Raw genomic sequence first — 25,221 nt, forward strand, 5'->3', positions numbered from 1 at the left:
CTTTGGCGAGTGAATGAGTTTCCTATTGCTTCTGTATTAATGCCACAAACTCAGTGGCTTAAAACAACATAAATTTATTATTTTACAGTTTGAGAGGTCAGAAGCCTTACATGGTTCTTATGTGGCTAAAAATCAACATGTTGGGAGGGTTGTGCTCTTTTCTGAAATCTCTAGGGGAGAGCCTGTTTTCTTGCCTTTTCCTGCTTCAAGGGGCTGCTGGCCTTCGCTGCCTCATGAACCCTTTCTTCATCTTCAGAGTCAGCATTCACTCAGTCTGACCTCTGATTCCATGGTCGGGTCTCCCCTGACTCTCACTCTCCTGCCTCCCTGATCCAACACCTTTTGATGACCCTGGGATAATCCAGGACATTGGATCACACCTGCAAAGGGTCTCCTGCCATGCATGCACAGGTCCTAGAGGTTAGACTATGGACGTCCTCTGGGGAGGGCATTATTCTGCCTACCACAGTGGTTGTTATTATAGAACCTTAGTGGTTAATTATGGAATGGAAGTAATAATAAATGAACTCATGTGCCAGGAAGGCGATGTGTGTGATGGTTAAACCCGAGCTCTGGGGCTAATGCACCTTGGACAACATACTGCCTTCCTCTGGCCTCTGAGTATCCATTTCCTCCTCTGGTAATGGGGTTGTTTATCAGACCGACCTCACAAAGTTGCTGTATAAGGACCAGTTAAATGCTAGTATATGTCAATAACTTTGAATGGTGACTGGCACATAGTAAGTGCTCATTAAATATTGGCCATTATTATCCAATGGATGGGTATCCTATAATCTTTTTGTTCCTTGTGGTTGAATTTGATTACTAATGGCAACATCTGTGCATGTGTGTGTGCGTGTGTGTGTTGGGGCGAATTTGTGTGTTTAAGAAAAATCTGATTCCTCATCCTTAGGACTTATTAACTGAAAAGGAAAGTGCCTGACAACAGCTGAGCTGTCCAGGCTAATTAATGATGCTAACTCTTTAAAGATAAAACTGGAGTATATTCTGGGACTACCAGGATTTCCATGATACATTGCATAAAGCCTGCAGATGGAAACTTTAGGTTACATTTTTCAGATATTGTGTATGCTATTCTGTGAGGTTGTTAGAGCTGATTTTGATAAAATCATATCTTACCTTCTTTTTTTTTTAAGATTTTATTTATTTATTTGACAGACAGAGATCACAAGTAGGCAGAGAGGCAGGCAGAGAGAGAGGAGGAAGCAGGCTCCCCGCTGATCAGAGAGTCCGATGTGGGGCTCGATCCCAGGACCCTGGGATCATGACCTGAGCCGAAGGCAGAGGCTTTAACCCACTGAGCCACCCAGGTGCCCCTTACCTACTTCTTATGAATAAATAATTAGGTATTTGATACATGTTGATCTGATTAATTTTAGCACTATTCAGATACATATTACTTTCCTATTAAACAACTTCATTAAACAGAACAGTTTGGCCACGAGAACTAATGAAATTAACCAAATTATTTCTGATTTTTGGACACAATTCCTGTTTAGTTATTACCAAAGCCACATATCAGAGTTAGAAGCACATGCTCACATAACTTACAAAAAGAGTATCTTGTCTTCTATCACATTTCTGGCTCCACAAATAACATAATTTTGGCAAAATAGTGTGCTATTTTATTGCAAATCAAGTAATGAGAAACAGCATTGTTATCCTGTTTCACACTCATTATAAAATTAATTAAATCTGATCTACATCAGTGTTAACTTGGCTGCTTTTTAGTAATCTATTTTCTATGATGCATTCCATAATTTATTTCTCAGTGGTTGTTATCATACTTTCCAAAATGATTATTAAGACACTCATTTAAGAAATAAAGTCACACTTTTAAGGACAAGAAATGTACCTAACTTGGCTGATTTGTCTAATAATTGGGTTACACGATAGAATATTTTTCATCAGGGGCACCCTGGGTGGCTCAGTGGGTTAAGCCTCTGCCTTTGGCTCAGGTCATGATCTCAAGGTCCTGGAATCAAGCCCCACATTGGGCTCTCTGCTCAGCATGGAGCCTGCTTCCCCTCTTTCTCTGCCTGCCTCTCTGCCTACCTGTGATCTCTCTCTGTCATATAAATAAATAAAATCTTAAAAAAAAAGAATATTTTTCACCAGTGGAATGAGTCAAATCTGAGTAAGATTCTGACAAAATTTTATTTAAAGCATCCAACAAGATAAAGGCATTAAAGTTCTAGTCCAAAAATGTATGGAAATAAATATTTTTCAATTCTTACTGAAACTAATTTAACAGAGTGCCTCTAAAAGAACGGGTAGCAAGTAAAATAATAGTAATTTACAAGTCTTGGCCCTAAGGGTTTTATTTCACAGAATGAGGCACTAATGATTGGATAATAAATCCTTTCTCAAATTAGATGGTTTTCAATTATTTACTTTTGGTAAAATTGGAGAAAGACCTAAGCAAAGTTATAGATGCTTAAGAGTTATTTTGTGTTTGGCGCATACAGTTAGGAAGGGGTCCAAAGAACTGAATGTAGGGGATAGCAATGATTCTAATCTTTTAATTAGATTATTTTAATTTCTCTAATAGTAAGTGATAGACATTCTTGAATATATGAACTAATTGGGGGGAATATCTCCACCCATCTCATTAAAATGCATTAAAATTACTTTGAGATTATAACTATATGTCAAAAGTTAAAATATACTACTAATGCTGTCTTGATCAATTGTATGCTACTACTAACTTATGATACTTAAATCTCAAAGAACCTCTCTCTCTTTCTTTCTCCTTTCCTCCCTCCTTCTCTCCTTGTTTCTTCCTTCCTTCCTTCCTTCCTTCCTTTCTCTCTCTTTCCTTTTTTTCCTTTCCTTTCCTTTCCATTTTTATATTTACAGTGGCCAGAGGAAAAACTATTCACATATGTGTTGCAAAGAAGGATGATGAACAGAAGAATAACTTATAAAAATTTTTATTAGAATAGAATTCTGAGAAGGAAGACAAACAGAAGAGCAGCTTAAGGAGATAAAAGAAAAATGTAGAATTTCTCAGTGTGAAAGAAAACTTGTTTGCATATATTTTTATTTTTTAATTTTTATTTTCCCTTTGTGTATTTTTTTAAATGGGTGATAATGGGTGGCAAATTGCTAGGACATTGGTGGGGTAATACTTCCGTAGGATTTGTTTAAAATAGTGATTCAACTGTCTTCTTTTCAAATGTCAATTTTAATAATGTATAATGTATCTTCTGTAATCATTTAATCTTAAAATGATAGATTAAAGTTTAGGTAAATTGAGTATGTGTGCAGAGGTACAGTTTTCAAGTTCAGTTTTTAAAAAGATTTTATTTATTTATTTGTTAGAGGGACAGAGAGTGAGCACAAGCTGGAGGAGAGGCCGGCAGAGGGAGAAGCAGACTCTGCAGTGAGCAGAGATCCCAATGTGGGACTCGATCATGACCCGAGCCAAAGGCAGATGCTTAACTGCCAGAGCCACCCAGGCAACCTTCAAAATTCATTTCTAGGGAGGAAAACTTTGAAGTTGGCTGACTTCATTTCTGAGAATGATTATTCGCTGGTCTGGGAAAGCAAGCAGCCAACTCTGGACCTGTGCATTTCCCTCCTCACTTCTTGGTTCATGGTTGAAGGGCTGCCCTGACCTCTGTGTGTCCTACTCAGGCTCACTCTGCAGGAAAGAGAGCATCAGATCTCGGGACATAGTCAGCCAATAGCCACAGAGTGCCCTTCAGGTCACCCTGCTTGATTAGATTAAACGTGACTTTTTCTCAAAGTGTGTATTTCGAATCCACAGACAGCCCTCACTATGTACCAGGTGCAGTTCTAACTCCTTTATACATATTAACTCATTTAAACCACATGAAAACCCTGTGAGGTAGGTACTGCTATTTCCTCCATTTTGTAGATGAGGAAACCAAAGCATAGAGAAGTAAAGTTGCAGAAAAACGGCACATGGCCAATAAATGATGGAACCAGGATTTCTTAGGCATTGTTCTCCTTCAACAACAACAACAACAAAAACCCCAAAGAGCAGAAAGAAATGATTCTATGCTTTATACCCAAGTGGGCCACCACTAGAGATGCCTTTCTACCCAGAAGGCGTAGGAAATCTGCTCCTATTTCTATACCTAACACTAGACTGGATTATAAGGAGACTGGGTTTGCCTGTGAAGACCCAAAGAATCCAGTTTTGAGATGCAACAGAATTGAATTTCAGTGGCCTGTTTATTGATGCTGGCTTCCACAGCGGTGAATCATCATAAAGATGTCTTATTCAGACAGGAAGGGGGGGGGGTAATTAGTATTACAGGTCACTAGTAAAAGCAGCAAACCACCCCAAGAAATTATTTTTCCTGGCCTCCTCCATACCACCTCATAACTCCAGTTTCAGGAGTTTGGAGCGGGCAAAATGCGCTTATGGTTTCCTTTGCAGAATGAGGAAAACAGATTAGCCTGACAGCGCAGTGGGGGTGGGGGGGACCATTTCCCTGCCACCTCCCACCGCTGCCTGCCAAGTGACTTCCATCGTGCCTGCCATTTGACACAGGCAGAGGGTGTCAAGAAAGGTTGCAAGGACTTTTAAGAGTGAAAAAATACCTAGGGATGTTTGCCACTTTGCAAAAGGAAAACAGTTTTAAAAATACAACTTTCTTCTGGGGAAAAAAAAAAAAGCCCTACATTTATAGATAGATTGACATCTCTTACCATGATTTCTGGCAAGGTAAAAATCCTGTGGGCAACTCTGGAATATTTTAATGTTCTTAATATTGTACAGGGCACCTCAGGGCCGTGGGTCAACCCCACTGCCACCTGTTTTGAGAATCGAAGCATCATGGGTCGAGTCCTGGAAAGAAAGCTGCCGGGTCCAGCTAGTTCCTACTCCACTATTAGCCAGTCTTAAATTTTTCAGAAAAATTTCCGACCTCATTCTTCCCCAACCCTTTGAAGGTGAAATTGCCTTCTAGTTGTCTGAGTTGCTGGAAGCGTCCGGAGGTCGTACTGAAGTGAAAAAAATCTTTGGTTTACAAAGGGCTATGCCAACACCGGCTTGGGTTAGTGGTATTAGAGAGACATATCTGCGTGTGATGAGGTGGATTTTTTTTAAATTAAGATTTAGTTATTTATTTTAGAGAGCAATGAAGGGAGACAGGCAGAGGGAAAGAGAGAATCTCAAACAGAGTCCCCACTGAACGCAGAGCCCCATGCCAGGCTTGATCTCATGACCCTGAGATTGTGCCCTGAGCTGAAACCAAGAGTTGGATGCTTAACTGACTGAGCCACCCAGGACCCCCAAGGTAGACCATTATTAATATGACCTCGTCCCCTGACTCACCCTGCCCCCTGTCCTGTAGAAAGGAATTAAGTTATAAAACGTTGGGAGCTTGGGAGAGGGGAGGGGAGCGGATCATCTTTGTGGTCTAGGGGCATGGAGGGAAGAGAGGAAGTCGTTGCAGTGAGTATGGGAAATTAGGCTTGTATGTGTTGCTGGAGGGTTATGATTTGGGCCATCTTTAAGTTTGTTTTGAAAGATGGAAATCAGAGATTAAAATATGTTTTTAAAAATTTTTATTTATTTATTTGACAGACAGAGATCACAAGCAGGCAGAGATAAAGAGAGAGGAGGAAGCAGGCTCCCCGCTGAGCAGAGAGCCCAACGCGGGGCTCGATCTCAGGACCCTGGGATCATGCATGACCTGAGTCGAAGGCAGAGGCTTTAACCCACTGAGCCACCCAGGCGCCCCAGAGATTAAAATATTTTTTTAAAATCTCCTATGGCTATTTGGACTGAGCTTTTTTGCATATGACCTGGTGTGCCAATACCAGTCTGGCTGTGAACTTCAAGAGCTCCAGGAGAATCAGAAGAGAAATCTTAGAAGTAATTCATAACACATTTTTCCAGGGCTAACTTTTGAGGATCCCAGCACAGAGATGTTTACTGTTCATGCTGGGCTGTTTGGTACTGAGGAAAATGAGGAGGAGGGAAAGAGATGAGAGCGTTTCTCTGGTCTGTGTTCTTCGCCAAATTCATGGGAAGTCCTAACCTTTGGTACCTCAGAGTGTGCCTGTATTTGGAGACAGCACCTTGAAAGAGGAAATCAAGTTAAATAAAGCCATTAAGGTGGGCTTTAATTCAATCTGGTTGTGTCCTTACGAGAAGAGGAAGGTGGGATGCCAGAGGAAAGGTCATGGGAGGGCACCCTGAGAAGGAGACCATCTTCCAGCAAAGAGAGGCTTCAGAAGAAACCAAGCTTGCCGACATGTGGATCTTGGGCTTTCAGCCTCCACAACGGTGAGAAAGTAAGTTTCTGTTGTGTAAGCCCCCCAGTCTGTGATATTTTGTTATGGTGGCCCCAGCCAATTAATAACGCCATGGTACCAATCTCATTCCGGTACTGGAAAAGTCAATCACACCCACTGACTATAAATACAGTGTGATTCCTAAGCACCTCTGCATTTAGTACTTCCGACTCTCTTGACTATCTCCAGCCCACTTACCTCAATTCATCAGAACTTTTTGCTATGCCCCCCTGGTGTCATCTCGACTCCTTTGGCAATATTGTTTCCTTCTAGCTCGGCAGGTGGGACTCTTACTGGGTGTTCAAGGCCCAAGTCAGGGACCAGCATCTCCTTGACCTTCCTCATTCACTTTGCTTTTAGTACAATACTCCCTGGCTTGTCTATGGGGTATATTTTAGACCCCCAGTGAAAGCCTGAAACCACAGATAGTACCAAACCCTATATATACCATACTTCTCCTATGGGAAAGTTTCATTTATAAATTAGGCAAAGCGAGAAATGAAGAACAACAACCAGTAACAAAATGGAGAAATTATACAATATACTGCGATAAAAGTTATGCGAATGTGGTTTTTCTCTCTCTCAAAATACCTGATAGTAACTGTACTTACCCTTCTTCTCGGGATAGTGGGAGACGATGAAATGCCTACACGATGAGCTGAAGTGAGGTGACAGCTCTAGGCACCAGGACAGAGAATAAGGCTATTACTGACTTTCTGATGCCTTGTTGGAAGGAATATCATTTGTCTCCCAACCACAGTTGACTGCAGGTAACTGAAAACTCAGAAATCGAAACCTTGGAAAAGGGGAAACTAATCTCCTACTTAAGGTTAGGAGAACACATAACCTCTGGATGCAAATGACCTGGATTGTGAATTCTAGCTCTGCTGCTTATGAGCTGTGTGACCTTGGGCAAGTTACTTAACCATTCTGAGCCTCATCCTCTTCCTTGTGTACAGGAATAGCAGTAGCCCCATTGCACAGAAGTTGAGAAGAGTAAATAAAATAATGCCTGTAAAGCTCACTGAAAATGTCCAATGTACACCATTTATTTTCTTATTTCTCAGACTTTATTATTCTTAACATTTTTCAATAATTCTTATTCTCATTTAATTTTTTTCTTGTTTCTTAAAGCTTTTATAATATCGTTTCATAATAAAACAGCACTTGGGTGTTTTTATAAAAACATAGTTTTGTTGAAAATTCTGATTATGGAAGGAACAAATACTCATTATAAAAATGTCATTAAAGACAGAAAAACAATACAGAAAAAAAAATCATTTATAGTCCTGCTCTCCAGCATCTCCTGTTAACATTTTGATGTATCACCTTCCATCTTTTTCCTATGTTTTAAATGCATGATTTGGAACGAACTCATATTAAACATATTGTTTATGTAAAGTGCTTTTTTTCATAAGGGTAGATATTTCTGCATATTAACAAATATAGTCCGCAGCAGAGGTCCACACTGGTGACTTGTTCTGATATAGGTCATGGGTATGTTTTGATTAGTTTGCATAGTGTCAAAATTTTTTTTCAACAGCTTAAAAAGAAATCGGGATATTTTACAGAAAAAATCACATTCTCCCGCTTTGGAAAATCCGAAGCTATAGCCACACGGGGCTGGCCTGCATTCCAGAAAGCAAGTTACTGGCTAGAAGTGAGTACTACTTTTACCTTGTTTTCCCTGGCCCATGTGGATCCCTCGTCTCCACTACCGTTTGCAATGGGCACGTGGCATTTTCTGGCTGTTTGTGAACAAATTTATTCTCCTCAGCGAGAATCAGCAATTTGAGGGCAGGGTCTATTGTGCTTTATCTTTTATCCTTGGGTCCTCCACACCTCCCACTTATAAAGCTTGTAATAATCAGGATACCTAAACGCTCTAACGGAGACACTCATTTGTGACAGTTCACGTATTCTTATTACTCTCGGAGTGCATGGAGGATTCTGAACCCCGCCGGAGCCCTGGACTGCTCCTGTCCCTCAAGAGTTCCCACAGCTGGTGCCAGGCACTGTGTAGGTGCTGAAGTGGGGGGCCAACGCCACTCCAGCTGATGATTCCTTGCACTCTCACCATTTCGCTCAACAATCCTTTGCGGGGATGAGGCGCCATTCTTCTCACCTCTCTCTCTATTAAGAACCTTTAATCTGTCACCCCATAATAAAGCTTATTTGAAATGTTAAAAAAAAAAAAGTTCCCACAGCCGGACCCAGAGTGGGGGTCCCTCCACACTGGTCACTTTGAGGAATCCGAAGCTTTTCTTCCTGGGGGTGTCTTAAAAAGCTTTCCAGTAATCGGTTTGCTTCCCACTAAAATACAGCCAGACATCAAGCGGAAGATGACAGTTCTTGAATAACACCATTAAGCCTTTCAAAAGATCTGACATTGGGAGGAGGTAAAGAAACAGAAGTCTGTCCCCATCTACCAGTGAGTGGTTGCACTTGCTTCTTTGTCTCTCTCCCTTGTCTCCTAAGCCCTGCGACATGGGGTGTTCTCTGTGAGAGTTCCCGGTGGGTGTTGGTGCTCAAATTAGAAGACGGATTTCAGGGACAGCTGAAACGCACCACCCTGAAGGTTGCCCGTGAGCCCCAACCACAAGATGTGAGCAGGCCCCTTTAATCCAACCCCAGAGCTTTGGCTTCTAAAACACAATCCTCCAAAGTTTGGACTTATATTACTTACTTGTTTATTTTTAAGTCAGCCCCATCCAAGTTGAGAACACTTAAGACTCCCTTTTGGAAAAAATTTGGAACCCAACATTATCATTAACTGAATCAGCAAGCGACGGTTCTGTCAAAATACCAAGCAGCACAGTTCTGAGGACTTTCATTGTCATGTTCCCAGCGGCATTACATGGTGCAGTGGTTTCTCTGAAAACAGGTCCTGGGGTTTTCTCTCTCTCTCTGTCTCTACCTCTCTGTTTCTGTCTCTGTCTCTCTCTTACAAAGCATGGCCCGAGTCTATGAGGGATGGAGCTTCCAGCCATGAAGAAACCGGAAGTCTGACAAGGGACTAGGTAGTCCTTGCTCTACACTCCACCACAGGGCTTCTCAAACTAGTTCAGTTGGCGGGGCCTCTGGAAGACACGGGGCTCCTTGCAGAGCATGGCAAAAACAGAAAACACGGTAAGACACATACCTTTGGGTCAGATATCAGAAGCCACTGTATTAGACTTGAGACATAAGAGAACAGGTGCCAAGGGTCTGATAAAAAAGTGTATGTGAGGAAGATGTTCATTGCTATGCTATTTCTATTGGGGTGAAAACCTTGGAAACACTCTAAATCCTTAGCAGCAGGAGAATAAGTAAATAAATGACACCATTTTCAATGGATCTGTGAATGGGTCATCAAAGTCATGAAGATTCCTTGGATAGTCTTGAAGGATGTGAGGGAAGTTATAATGTGTTTCATTAGAAAAAGTGGAATATGAAGTTATAGATGAAGCATGAGGCCAATTATGTTTATTATATGGACAGAGATCCTTGGGAAATTCACAGCAATTTTAGTAGAGGTTCTCCCTCAACATGAGGGGATGATGGGTAGTTTTTGCTTCTTTATACTTTTTAGCACTTTCAAATTTTCCCCACAATGAAGATTTACTGCTTTCATCATCATATATTTAAATGATTATAAGGTAGCCAACTTTCCTGGTGCTGACAGATTTGGGTGCACATTTTCTTTCCATGCCATTTTCCTTTGGCTCTTACCAGCTACCCTCATCCTTGAGTGGCTTCTCCAGTGAGGGTCTGGAGGAAAAGGCTGGGACTTAAGTTGAGGAGGGTAAGATATGCCCCCTATGTACAGAGCTACAGCAATTTCCCTTGGGACCTGGAGGTTTGTGGGCATCTCTAAGCAGCATGTGCTCCAAAAAGAGTCCCCTATACAGATTCAGAAAGTGTCATAGGTTTAAGAAGGAAACCAGGCAGAAGGTTTCTACTGACTGATCTTATGTTCAGGTGAGAAAGAGTTCTAGCAGAATGCCCTTTCCCTCTCTTTATCCCCACAGCCTCTGCTCCCCTAAAACACCCCCCCCCCAAAAGGCGCATTGATATTTTCAAGTTTTGGTGAGGTGACCTGGTTCAAGCAAGGTGACTAAGCTATACACACTGAGCTTTAAAGGCTGTCCAGCTGAAAGAGGACTGGTTTAGTCCTTGGGCCAGCCAATTCCTTCAGCACTGTGGGTTTCCTCCATGTGTTAAATGGATGTAACATGACTCGAAGCTTCTTTTGGAGCTGCGTCCCATGACTTCATCTAGCACTGCCTATCTACATGGAGTGAAATGCTCCCTGTGGGAGCTGAAGGGTCATGTTGAAGGTGCACTGGGGCTAGGAGAGGGGAACACATCTTTTCTTAAGAGTGTATATAGGGGGCGCCTGGGTGGCTCAGTGGGTTAAGCCGCTGCCTTCGGCTCAGGTCATGATCTCAGAGTCCTGGGATCGAGTCCCGCATCGGGCTCTCTGCTCAGCGGAGAGCCTGCTTCCCTCTCTCTCTCTCTGCCTGCCTCTCCATCTACTTGTGATTTCTCTCTGTCAAATAAATAAATAAAATCTTAAAAAAAAAAAAAAAGAGTGTGTATAGGGAAGGAGCAGAGTCTTTTAGCTACCAAATGTGACAGTAATTCCAGCCACCCACAGTTTATTGAACAATTTTCTACATTTTGGACTAGGCACCCAAGACTCTCCCCATGCTCCTTAGAGAAAACCTCACCTTCCTCCATCAGCATCCCTCCTAGTCGTCCTGTTGAAGGATCGGATCCCTTTGTGGTGTTGTGGAAATAGCACCGGTCCTGAAATCAGTGGCTGTCTGGGTTGAAAATGTCATCTCTGCTCTGTTACCCACAGGTGCTGTGGTTTCTGGCAGGTCGCTCAATCCCTCCAAGCCTCTTTGCCCATCTTTAAAATAGGAATAATAAGGCCAGCCTCATGAGGTTGTTCCTGAGTAGGTTTGCTGGATTTAGCAAATGCAAATATAGACGTCCAGTTCCATTGGAATGTTGGGTTAACAACAAATAACGTTTCATCTAGGTATTTATTATGAGTACTTTGGACATACTCCTAAAAAATCAGTTGTTGTTTCTCTGACATTCCAGTGGAACTGGGTGTCCTGTGTGGTACCTGAGAATCCTATTCTGGAGGCTGAAATAAAGGGATTTATCTGAAAGCTGCTGCCCCAGTTCGTGAGTACTCTTTGCTCTGTACCTGCTCTCCCAGGGTGGGACCCATGAGGGGATTTATTACTTCTCTCTTTCCTAGTGGGGACGGAGAGGGTGGAATAAAGACTGCTTGACCAGGCTGGTGGAGGGTGGGGAGGATGTTCAGTTAGGGGAGGCCATCTCCACAGGAAGTCCAAAAGACGAGAAGACATATAGGCTGGTATAGCTTGACTTAACAAACAGCTTTAAAGACCCTAGGGTCCTTCGGTCTTGTGTGTCTTTAACACACTCCACTCTGTACAAGCCTGTCAGTGGAGGGGACACAGTGGAAGCAAGAGAAGCCTTGGGGATACTGACCCCAGGGAAACCCCGTCCAGGCATGACCATTCTATAGGTTTCAAAGGCCAACTGTTGTGATAGAGGGACTTTCCTGGAGGTGATTTGTACAAAGAAGGGGGTAGAAGGGACTTGGTGCCCCGGAGTCCTTACTGCAACATGGGGGAAACCCAGCAAATGAGTCTACGCCAGCCTGTCCTCATCTCTCCCATTTCCGCCCCCCCATTACCTCCCCCAAACTCGAATCCCCTAGAGCTTGAGCTCCCCCAGCTTGTGGGGTAGACACAGCAGGTGTTAGGGCCCGCCTCTGGCCTTTGTGTGCTGCTCGAGGGCCCCCAGAACCTCAGGGTATAATTTTCCTTTTCTGATCATCTGAATTCCAGGCGAAAAGCTCAGCTGTCGTAGGCTTCAGGGAATTTTTCCACCGGGATTGAAATCGGGGCCAAGAAAGCGTGGGCATGCAGAAGGCATTCTTTTCTGCTATTCAGAAGCACTCTCCCTTTAGTTAAGGCATTAGAAAATGGTGCCTTTCCCCAGAGTCCTAGATGAAAGTTTTGAATTTCATTACAGTGAGAAAACACAGAAAGGGAGACCATCACTTGCTACAGTTCTTAATCTGTGACACCCCCCCCCCCATATCCTTTTAAAACAAAAATCTAGAGAATATTTTAATATGTTCTTTCATATACACATTTGATATTAAGAAAACTAAAATGAATTTGAGCCATGACCAGTGGGTTGGGGGTGGAGAAGAAGAAAAGAAAAGAAGAAGAAGAATTTAAAGTGAAACATCTATCTGCTGTCCTAGCCTCAACTAAAGTCTGCTGGTCAGCTTGGTCCTTTCATTCTGAAAGACAAGATGTAACATCTGGCTATTATCTCCTAAATAGTTTTCTTTTAGCTTTACTAAAAATTTCTAAAATTTTTTATTCCTCCTAGGAAATGATATCTATAAAATTTGTGTTTGATGGGCTATACATATCTCCCTCAAACATGTGCAGATAAATATATGCTATTAAAATGTAAATATGCTAGGGGTGCCTGGGTGGCACAATCAGTTAAATGTTGGACTCTTGGTTTCATTCCAGGACGTGATCTCAGGGTGGTGAGATCGAGCCCCGTGTTGGGCTCTGCGCTCAGCATTGAGTCAACTTGAAGATTCTCTCTCTCTCTCTCTCTGCCCCTCCCCACCTCTCTCAAATAGATAAATATATCTTTAAAGAACAATGTGAACATGCTTGTCTGTGTATCCCTTAAAACGGTCTTCCAGAAACATAGCTCCACTTGGTGAAGTTATTTGAAGCCAGCTAATATCTATCACCCAGTTAGAAGTAGCCAGATTTGGGTGAGAAATTTACTCCATCTTGGGCACTGGGCTTTGCATGCATTAGCTCGTTTATCTTCTCTATGAAGAAGATATGGGTCCCTTTAACAGATTAAAAAAACTGAGACTGAGAGAAGCATATGTCATATGACTAGTAAGTGAAAGTCGGATTCAAACCAGAGCAGTCCAAGTTCTGGGTCCACGCAATCATCTCTGTCTCTCACCTCTTCGGAAAAAAAAAAAAAAAAAAGAAAAAAGAAAAAAAAAAAAACCCCACATAGATATTGATACTACCACTTGCCAGGAAAAAAGCAGGCAACAGTTCTGTTAAAGAATGAGTTCATTCAGTTCTAAATGGTAAGCATGTCCTTCCAGTAACTTCTGATGCATTGCATGCAGTTCCCAACTTGCAGAGGGGTTGGATTCCAAAAGTTGATTTAAAAGCAATTTCCTTGTCCCCCTCCTCTGTGCTCCAGACACTTTGTACACACCTCTCCTGTTACACTCAGCACATTGTCTCTTAGCTGCTTATATATCTCTTCCAGACGGGGCTCCTGCTCAAGGGCACACACTGTGGCTTATATCTCCTTTGGTATTCCCAGCACCCAGCACGATGCCCAGCCCAGGGAGACGCGAAGTGTACACACGTTGTATTAAATTACAAGTCATTTATTTGGAACTCAGCACACATTTCCCAAAAGAAATGCATGACAAATGGGAGTGGAAGCGTTATGTTTCCAACCAGCCCACAAAAGTTTATTTAAACTTTCTTGAAGTCTACCCAGAGTACTAATAAGTAATTTGCAACCGTGGGTGGGACAAGAGGTGGTAGGTGGGGAAAAAGATAGAAATCTTCCTCCCCCTCTCTTGAGTCAGATTGAGATGAAATTTCACGTGGGTCAGAATTCATCTTTGACTCCTCCTAAACTGTCCTTTTTTTTTATACCTCTCCCATTTGTGGGTGTCACTGCCTCGAGGCTTCCTATTTAATACTCAACTGTGGTCTCTTGATCAGGTCTTCCTGCTCTTTCCACATATAGCCTACTTGCCCCCCTCACTGGTCAAAATTCCTGTTTCCTGAGTGCAGCTGAGCTGAATTGATTTTCAGCAGAAAACACCGTGCTTGAGTAAATTCTTGCTAATGTGTCAATGACTGCCCAATGCTAGGCATATGACTGTTTATAGCTCAGTAGTTAAAATAGATTGCAGGATTTTGAGATAGACCTAGATTTGAATCTTTCTTCTACCCCTACGTTCTATGGTCTAGCTAGGGCAATTTAACTTCTCTAAGCCTCAGTTTTTCTTTTCTGTAAAATGGGAATAATCATGATTATACAGGGAGCCAACACTTTTATGACATTTATCAGTGTTAAAGCACATATTGGGCACAGTTATAAGAACTTCTTCATTGATTCACTTTGTCTTCACAAACACCCCATAAGGTAGGCGCACTTATTATTAACCATTGAAGAGGGGAGTGGTTTTTTGAAAGAGATTTCTAATGGTAAATTATTTGTTCCTGTCTTCCTTCTTCCAATAAGGCTTGGAGGCAAAATCCTACATTGATAGTCTTCTGGATGAAAGAGGATAGTAATTCCCGGGAGGAGCTTATTCAAGGCAAAGAGAATGGGGGCTGCTGCCAGATCACCAGTGGCTGAAAATTCACCCAGAGAGTCCATTCCCTTATGTGTGATTCCTATTTCCACAGCTTCTTGTCTTCTTCTGCCTCTGAATGTGCCGAATCTGCAAGTGGTCCAAGTTTTTTTTTTTTTTTTGTATCCCCTTTCTTTCTTTTTTAATTTTTTCACACAGCCCATGGCAGCTGCAAGGTGGTGGGGGCCAGGCGGATAGCAGCAGCTGCTTGTATGTATGGGACCTCTGTAGTCTTTCTTTGTGAGTCAGGGGCCGTCTGTATATATCACAAGCCACCACCTGGCGAGACATTTCGTTCCATCTAGGTTGTTTAAATGTTTCCTGGATGATATCATAAATGCAAAAGGACGGGAGGAACTTCAAGATGGTGAGTTCCAGCCTCTCACTGCCCTCCAGCCGTGCACGGAAACATTTGAGGGAGATTTTGTCCTGTAGCTTAGCAGACAGCCTTGCATCTGCTGTCCAGTTCTTACCGTTTACCAGATGTAGAGATTTTAAAGCCATGGGGGGATGCATTTGCCCTTAAGTATTGGGGTGAGCAGGGGGCAAGCTCATCCCTGGAGATCCTCTTGGTGGGTGTCCTTCTGATTAAGTAACTTCACTTCTCTGGGTCAAACCCGGTGGGTGGGTGGCACCATCTCTGGTGCCTCCTGAGCTGAGGACTCTCTGTTTCCCTGAAAAACTCGAGACACAAGACTGTTCATCCTTTCTGATACCAACCTAGAGAGGGATGGTCCATCATGACCCTTGTAAGCCTATTCAAAGGCTTCCTTATCCTTAAAACTGAACAATTTCCCCTATGCTAACTAAACATTTCTTGTAATTTGAGGGGTTTTTGTTGTTGCTGTTACTAGGACTTCTAAAAACATGGATAGACTTCTACCCTATGTTCTTACTACAGTGATAAAATTGTTATATCTATAGCAACACATCTATTTTAACCTACATGATTAGTTCTATTTTTTTTTAAAGATTTGATTTATTTATTTGAAAGACAGAGATCACAAGTAGGCAGAGAGACGGGCAGAGGGAGATGAAGGGAAGCAGGCTCCCTCCTGAGCAGAGAGCCTGATGCAGGGCTCGATCCCAGGACCCTGGGATCATGACCTGAGCCGAAGACAGAGGCTTTAATGCACTGAGGCACCAAGGCACCCCGATTAGTTCTATTTTTATATGACATTTATATTTAAGAGCTACTTCACAAACACCATTTTGTTTGAACCTTGAACTAGAAATAGGAAGGGAAACTATACTCATTTCTATATAAGAAGAGAGATTCAGGATGAATAAACCTAAATACCTTTAATAATATCTCATCTTATGGTTACTAAGAGGAAGAGTCAGGACCCAAAACTTGGATTCTGTTGACTCCAAGTCTAGTGTTCAGGCCATGAGAGCACATGCAAATTAGACCCAGCACCACCACCCAACATACCAACTCACCGCGCTTGAGTTTCTGCAGTGTCACGTATACTTTACTAGGTGCTTTGCATGCAACATCTCAAATCTTTGCAGCAACCATGTAAGGGAAGTATTATCATATTCAGTTGAGAGATGGAAAACCATAAAAACGAAGTTCAGAGAATTTAAGTATTAAGTAGTTGCCTGACGGCTAATGTGTGTTGAAAGCAAAATTCAAACCCAAGCTCATTCTTTTGACAGTGCTGCCTTTCACTTAAATATGCATTACCTGAAATGAGACCCAATATAGTTTAATTTTTGGACTGTTTTAGGCCATGTGAATAATTGTCTCCTGAAAGTACAGTTAAGAGAAAGTCCTAATGGGCTGAATCCTATTCAGCCAACTCAAACCTCACTTAATTATATGTCATATAATTTTAAAAATTCTCCTGCCATGCACCATTCTATTAGTTGGACTGTCTTTTCTAGATTTCCCGTTTTTTCAAAAATATTTTTTATTGCCTTTTTTTTCCAGCTAGACCCTTCTTAAAATGTCTCTTCTTCAATTTTAAGAGATTGATATTTAACATGAGCACAATCTTTTTGGAACTCGTATGATGGCCTGTAGAAGCACAGGATTCTAGCTTACATCCTCTTTCCCAAATTCCAGATTCTACATCCCAGGACCATTTTACATTTCTTTGTACATTTTACACTTTCATGCTAATTTTACCTAGCTAAACTCTGTGTACTTTTTTTAAGATTTTATTTATATATTTGACAGAGAGAGAGAGAGAGAGAGAGATCATAAGTAGGCAGAGAAGCAGGCAGAGAGAGAGAGGGAGATGCAGGCTCCCTGCTGAGCAGAGAGCCCGATGCGGGGCTCGATCCCAGGACCCTAAGATCATGACTTGAGCTGAAGGCAGAGGCTTAACCCACTGAGCCACCAAGGTGCCCCACCTCTGTGTATTTTTACATCTGTGTGATTCATTGTCTTTTCTTCAGCATTCTATCTTCATCTATAAAACCAGAATAATGGGGTGCCTGGGTGGCTCAGTCGGTTAATTGGCTGCCTTTGGCTCAGGTTATGATCCCAGGGTCCTGGGATTGAGTCCTACATCAGGCTCCTTGCCCAGCAGGAAGCCTGCTTCTCTGTCTCCCTGTGTCGCTGCTCATGTGCACCTCCCCTCTCTCTCTCTCCCTGTCAAATAAATAAATAAATAAAATCTTAAAAAAAAAAAAAAACCAAAACAGAATAATGATTCCTGTCCTGTTTGCATCTCATTGTTCTGGTGATAATCAAACCATGTATAGAGAAAGCACTTGGAAAAGTATCAAGAATGATGAACGGAGATGAATATAGTATATTTTGCCTTTGAAAAACCTATGTCATGTAAATGGAGCTAAATAATCAGGATTGGGCAATGAGGTGGAGATTTAGATGTTCTGGATTTACTTATTAGTTATTATATATATATATATATATATACACACACACACACACACAAAATATATAAAAATAACTTGTTACTAAATCATTTTAAAAGAGAGAGTTTATGTGCATATTTTAAAGTATTGTGATCCAACATGGATGAGGGTTGCTTAAATACAACATTTGTGCCCCCCACCCACCCACCGAAGCTTCTGTGCTTATCCCCCACCCCCACCTGCCTGGTTTCTTTGCCTACACAGTTCTGGCTATTGTCCTACAAAACCCACACCTTTGGGTGTTGTTAAGGACTTTCTGTTAACCTTCTCTTTAGACATTCCCACATTTTCCAGGATAAAAACACATTTTAAAGTGTTAACTCTTTTTGTGCAGGTCCATGATGGGAATGAACTTCTGGTGTCTGCTGACCCAGAAAATACTCAGTGAGAAAAGGACATTCCAAATACAGTAAAACTTTTAAGTGGATTTGTATTTAATTGATCACAACTGCATCCAAATGGTTTTGGGAAATACACAAACACGTCTGAGACATTATGCCATGTTTATATACACTCAAGTACATATTTGTCAAATGAATGCGTGAATATGCATGAGTAAGAAGAGAATAAAAATTTGCAGACACTGCTTGTGATAGATGTGGATTTGTATCCCTAGTCATAACTCCATTCCCCAACTCCTGCCCTAGGGGCCAGAACTCAGAGTTTTGAAACCACTTGTATGGTTTCCCTAATACCCAGCGTAGAGTAAGCACTCAAGAATTGTGTCCTGAATGTCCATAGGGATGAATGGATGAATACAACTTGTCTCCCAATTAGATTACAATTTGAGAAGAATAGCTATATCATAGACTGTTCCCAGCTGAGCCCAACATTGTGCTGAAAGTACCCTTGCTTTCAATAAACAACTAACTTGATTAGTATCCCCTACTGACATTACTGGAAGGGGTTGTTAGAAAGGAAGGAACTAAAATTTAAAATATCTAGAGGGAACGTACATGTTTTTGATTTCAGAAAACGTGTGTTCTTCTGCAAAGGTAAGTAGAGAAAGTGTGGAGTCATGAAAACACTAGGTGATGGGAAAGAACTCAAGGAAGGAGCAGTGCTGTTAACCCTAAGGGAAGGAGAGTGGTTAGTGGGATAGAAACCTCACCCTTTGAAGCATGCCTTAGTCTTCTGCTGAGTAATCTAAGGCCTCAACAGAGAGCAGGCAATGTGACCAGATCACAGTTGGGAGGAGTGAGACGGCAGAGGGGATGGTTAGCTCATTATACCTTGAAGTGGAAGTGGCAAAGAGCAGTTGACTTACTCATAAATCATCAGCAAGAGCATCTTCAATATTTTTACAGGCAACGTGACAAAGAGATTCTATTGGAGGAATCACTCACCTCAGCAACTCTGGGCAGAGCAGTCCAATCATCTTGAAGAGAAACTCCTAACATTAGTTCTTCTTGGAGGCTCCAATGTCATGAAGCACTGTGGAAAGAGATGGTCACTTGCACTCCGAGTTTGGTGGCCACTTCACCTTCCAGCAAAGGAAGTGAAAGTGTCAAAATGAAGAGGAAGAAAGCCAACAACATTCTCTCTAGGGGGGAAAAGTGCAGACACAGGCTTTTTTTTTTTTTTTGGGAGGGGTGGAGAGTTCAAAAGTGCTTTGATTATAGATGTTATCTATAAAGACAAACTAGAAATAATCGTTCTTATTTCTTGTTTTTCCTTAGCCGCTCCTGAGATCAGAGGCCTGATTTTTATAGAAGAGCCTGGAAAACAAATTACCAAAGGAAGAAAAGGAGAGGAATGATGATTCAACTGCTTTAGGTTAATTTGATTTTTTTCATGTTTCATGGCTGCCTTGATGTTCTTGACCTCGGTTATTTCTGCTGAATGGAAATCACTGGGTCAACTGGACTCCTCCAAGTCTAGACAGGGCTTTTTAATCGTAGTTTGGTCCAGATTCCCAGTTTTGTAGCTGTAAAAGTACAGTGATGTTACCCACCATATCACAGGTCCCTCTGACCCATAATTTCACACTCCCCAGGGCTCAACAGTCTCCAGGTTAACCTCTTGAACAGAGGTTCAACCCAGGTGCAACACACCCATGACCTTCTTAGTCTTTCCATCCGTCTTTCTTCATCAAGAGGTGTGTCAGCCTGATAGGACATTTAGGCTGGAGTGAGGGGTCTGGATGGGATCTGTTGGCTTTGGCAGTTGGATTTGTCTCTAATGCAGTCTGGCTGGGCACCCTGAAATGGGCAGCAGACAGTGTGCTGTCTAAAAAATGCATGCTCTAGCCTGACTGCCTCAGATGTCCTAGTCCTGTCACCTAATAACTATGTGACATTGTCACATACTTAATCCTTTTTTTGTCTCAGTTTTTTCATCTGTAAAACAAGGATAATGGTACTTCTTCCCTATGACTATTTGAAGATAAAGTAGATTAATATATGTGAAATGCCTAGAACCGTGCTGGATAGATGATAGACACTTGGGAAAGGCTATTATTATTATTATATGTATATTATGATTTCTTCTTCATCTGTAGAAAAACAGCCATGCCACAGGACTGTAAACTGAAGTGACATTGAATATATGATTAATTGAAGAAAAGGGATGAATGAATTAACTGTGTGCTCTTAGGTAAGACACCCCACTTTCCTGGCTCTTTCTAGCTCCTTTAAGTAATCTCATGCAGTTCATGGACTAATTACCCTTGCCATAAGGCAACAAAGTGTCCGGGTTCATCCCAGGCTTTGTGGCTTTAGCCTAGAAGTTCCCATGTCCTGGAAAACCCCTGGTACATGTAGACTGGGATAGTGGTTGCCCTGGGTCTCTGTTTCCCTTCTTATGTTCCAGGGTCACTAAAGATCAATCTCTTGGGCTTTAAGGTGCCTTGTTCTATGTCCCTCACCCCACTATATCATCTGGTATTACTTCAGCTGAGATGGCTCATTTCTATTCTGTGGGATCTATTACCCTCCAGCTGAAGAACCCACACTTGATCACACAGGTATCATATAGTGATCATATAGTAGTGGCAGTCTCCCACAGGAGAGAGTGGATGGACATGGTACAAGGCCTTGTGAGGCTCAGAATGGGCACAGTGTCACTCCTGCCTCATTATGTTGGTCAAAGCAAGCCACAAGCCCTAACCAGATTCAAAAACTGGAGAAATAGGCCCTGCCTCTTGATAATGTGAACATAGATACAAGGAAAGTAGTAACTGCAGACACTTTTGCCAACCATAATCATCCAGAGCTTTATTTGGTACTCCAGTTGGTACAACATGGTGGCAGATCAGGACAAGGGAGAGAGTAGGAGACTTCTCTCTTTTCAATAGACTCTGGCACGCTGTGAGAGAGACAGGTGGCTCTGTTTAAACTGCCTCAGTTCTGGGAACAAAGGCTTGATTTGAGAGAGAAGCTTGTGAGGAAGAGGCTAGGAATTGCTATCAGACTCAACTTAGATTTTATTGAAGTTAGGTGTGGTGGTGTGTGATTTGCCTGCACTCTCATTCCTTCTACTCTGGAAATCATCATTTTCCCAGAAGACAGCTTTTCTATCAACTCCTTCCCAGAAAGCAGAGCAGAACTTCTCTTTCCATTCCTCCCCCACTATAGACTTGTAGTACAAGTGAGAACAAACTTATGTTGTTTTAAGCCTCTGGAATTTGGAGTGGTTTGTCACTGCATCATTAACGACCCTATCCTGACTAATAAAGTAATGAAATACCAGTCCTGAGGGACATTGTGTAAAGAAGAGGTTTTTTAGTAAATATGTTTGGGGATGATGAGAAACTGCCAATTTTCTTTTGGTATTTGTTCTCTCTTTCTGCATTTTGGTGATAGAACTCTCTGAATTTTGGCCTGAGATTTGGATACCAAACTAGAGACTGTATCTCTTAGCTTCCTTTGATCTGGTTGTGTCCACTTGCCTGAATTTAGATGAATGGGAATTAAGTACATATGTTGTGTGTAAACTTTCACACTATCTCCTTAAAGAGGAAACATCTTGCTCTGGACTCTCTCTACTCTGTCTTCTGCCTGAGAAATGGTAATCGCTGGTACCATCTTAGAATCCATGTGTTGAGGATGGAAGAGCCACTTGGCCAGCTTTGGTCCACTCATCTTTATACAGATAGATGAAAAAGAAATGAACTCCTGGGGCACCTGGGTGGCTCAGTGGGTTAAGTCTCTGCCTTCAGCTCAGGTCATGATTTCAGGATCTTAGGATGGAGCCCTGTTTCAGGCTCTCTGCTCAGCAGGGAGCCTGCATCCCCCTCTCTCTCTGTCTCTCTCTCTGCCTGCTAGTGATCTCTCTCTCTGTCAAATAAATAAATAAAATATTAAAAAAAATAACTTCTATATTAGGCACTGTATTTTAGAGTATTTTTGTTATGGCAGCCTAAGTTGTACCCTAACAAATATCACACTATATCTTCCCATTGGAGATTCATGAGGGCACTCTCAATTTCGAGTTAAGTTTTTGAGGTGTTCTACAGTAAAGCAACTAGTTCAAATCTTATTTACTGAGGAACTCTCTCCTCCCCCATTTTGATGGAAGGTTTGTTGATATTCACTTATTGATATCACAGAGATGACTTTAAAATAAATTTGTTCTTTGGGAAGTGTTGGAATAAATTCATCTTGGTAACCAGGGAGAACTGTGGAGTTATTTCTAATGACTGTTAATAAGTTGCATGACACCATCCACCTCCTATCAATGCTGAGCTTCTATTGCTTTCTTCTTAGAAAAGCAGTCAGGTAGTGGAAAAAGCAGGAGGTTGAACAACAAGTCTGGACTTGAATTAAGACTCTGGTGATCTTGGGCATCCTCTTCACTTCTCCAGGTCTGTTTTCTCTTTTGTAAAATGAAAACACCATTGCCTACCTCTCACAGGGTTGTTTGGATCCTGTATAAAACTGTGCCTGGCATGTAAGTGTCCTCTTCACTATTCCAATTCCTTTCTGCCTGTCCATGAAATTTCGGTCAGGGATTCCCAAACCTTTCAACAAATAAATTCACTATGAGGTCTCCTCTAAACATTCCCCTCCCAAGTCAAAGTCAAAGTCAAGATCAGGTCAATGAATGTTTCCCTTATATTACCTGAATTTTAAAAGGGGCTAAATTTAAAGTGGGGTGGAAGGAGGTGAGGGAGAGAGAGATATCAAGGAGACTTAAAAGTCACAAGGAAAAGTATTAGCTCCCTTTTGGGCTACTAAGCAGGATACTAAGGAGAAGTGACTTACTTCCTCATCTTTCAAGGATCTGAATGGCCTTGGGCAAGTAGTAAAGACTCAGATCTGCTTGTGGGTTTTCCTGGTAAAGCCAAAGATGATACATTAGAACTCAAGTTAATTAGGAATAACTACTGACTTGGCAGAACTTTCTTTAGTTGCCAGGTCTGCAAATTGAGGGAAAAAGCAGTCAAATATTGAGCTAGAAGGACTCTTGTATTGGAGACCCCATGAAGGTAAGGGTCTCTAAACTCTTTTTCTGCAGAGACCAGCATGGTGTTCAGGGCACAAGGAACATTTAAACATACTTACAGACTACCTTTTTCTCATCTGCAGGGTCAAATTTTTGAAGGGAAATTTTATTAAGAATTTGGGGGGTAACAACAGAAGCCAACTATAGCTATTTCAGGGAGAGATGGATCTTATCTGAAGGATATCAGGGAAGCTCATCAAATCTGTAGAACAACCAGGCCTTGAGAAGAGCAGAGCCAGGGTAACCCTAGAGATCTCAACAACCACAGCTGGTGGTCCAGCCTCCCAAAGTACCACCATGATGTAAAGGGAAAAATGGTTGGTCCAGTCTCAGACAGGGTTCACCTTTGAACAAGGCAGCAAGGCTGCCAGGAGCCCACACTTTCAATGTAAGGGGTAGTGCTAAAGAATGGGAATATACTATAAATCTAGCAGCCCCCCAGAGCTTTGTGTTAAAGACTTTGTGCATCAGCTATCTTTTGTGCATAACAAACCATCCCAAAAAGATTTAACAGCAACCATTTTACTTGTTCAAGATTCTGTGGGTCAACAGTTTGGGCAATGCTCAGCTGGGCAGTTCATCTGTTGGTTTTGCTTGAGGTCATTCTTATGGCTGCAACTTCCTCCTGGTAGTTCAGATGAGGCTAGACAGTCCAAAATGGTTTCAGCTACATTTGGAAGTTGGTGTTTATTACCAACTGGGAAAACCTGCTGCTACTCCATGTGACTTCTTGTCCTCCAGTAGGCTAACCTGGACTTCCTCATGTGGTACTCTCAGGGAAGGGATAGGGAGGTTAGGAACAAAGTGCATGAACAGACAGGTCTACACAAGTTTTGGGGGGGTTGGGGAATAAATTCCTAAGGGAACTAACATTCATCAAATCTGTATTATATGTCAGGCCCTGCCCAAGGCATTTGTCAAAAAGTTCCCATTTTCAACCTCAGTAGTCCCAGTGAGGCAAGCATGCTTACTTATCCTATTTTAGTAGTATGTAGAATGTATGTAGAAGTAGAATGGAAGCAACTTGCCTGAGGTCCCAAATCTGATAAATGGCAAAGTTGGAACTTGAACTCAGATATGTTTCCTTCCAAAGTCTTCCTTGTTTCTATTCCCCATGTTACTGTTGGCTCCATCCTCAGAGTAGAATGTAGCTCTTGTTATCTTCATTGGTTTACTAACAGGAGAGAAGGAGGGAACTCTGGGTCAGTGGCTGAGCAGGAGAACTGAACTGAGAAAGGAGGTAAGCAGGAATGGAAGAGTGTCAAGGAAGCTCCAAATACTTTTAGCTCTTTTGCCCATGCGTAGGGTATTCATTATGCCATGATTATTCATAAATCGGGGCAGTTTACCTTGTTCTCTTGACTCTGTAAGTGCATAACTACCATCTGACAGTCTGTCAGTGGTTGGCAAAGTCATTCTGTTCTTTTCAATTTCCCAAGTCCCCATTTTTTCCAATAAATGAACATGGAAACAACATGGATTAGTGATTATGAGATTTGGATATGAATTCAGAGCAATCTGAGTTCAAGTCCTGGATCTGTTCCTTATGAGCTATGTGAGCTAAAACATCCTTAATTAAAACATTGAAATAAGAACTATATATGTATGTTATAGGGTTATTGTGAGGATTGATTAAGATCATATAAGGAGGGGTGCCTGGGTGGCTTAGCTGGTTAAGAACCCAGTTCTTGGTTTTTGCTCAGGTCATGATCTCAGGGTCATGAGAGTGAGCCCCAGGTCAGGTGTCCTCACTGAGCGTGGAGTCTGCTTGGGATTTTCTCTCTCCCTCTCCCTCTGAATCTACCCCCTGCTCACAATCTCCCCACCTACCAATAAATAAATAAGTAAAATTAAAAAAAAAAAAAAGGAAAAAAAAAAGACAGTACATGGAAAACAGCGCTGTTAATGCACTTAGAAAGCTTTTGTTAAATGTTGGGGAAGAACTATTCTGGCTCAGCCTTGTACTAGTTGTGATATCTCATGCAAGTTTACCAGTTAGCAGAAGTTGTATCATGCTGCTGTAACAACAGTCTAAAAACATCAGCTGCTTTCCACCCTGTAATAAAATAGTGCTGGCTCACACTATTCAGCCACCATGGATTGGCTGAAACTGGATTCCT

At 41.9% G+C, this 25,221-nt stretch overlaps 1 protein-coding gene across 1 annotated transcript in view; it reads right to left on the minus strand.

The window, feature by feature from the left end:
• RBPJ (recombination signal binding protein for immunoglobulin kappa J region) overlaps positions 1-19,165 on the minus strand; it is a 217,105-nt gene extending 197,940 nt beyond the window's left edge. Inside the window, exon 1 of the mRNA XM_082728409.1 lies at positions 19,003-19,165. Coding sequence (XP_082584535.1) covers positions 19,003-19,034 — 32 coding nt within the window. The 5' untranslated portion in view covers positions 19,035-19,165. The remainder of the gene's footprint in view (positions 1-19,002) is intronic.
• Positions 19,166-25,221: the final 6,056 nt, after the last annotated feature.

This window comes from Mustela nivalis, assembly GCF_964662115.1.
Source record: "Mustela nivalis genome assembly, chromosome: 4".
NCBI classification, from domain to species: Eukaryota; Metazoa; Chordata; class Mammalia; order Carnivora; family Mustelidae; genus Mustela; species Mustela nivalis.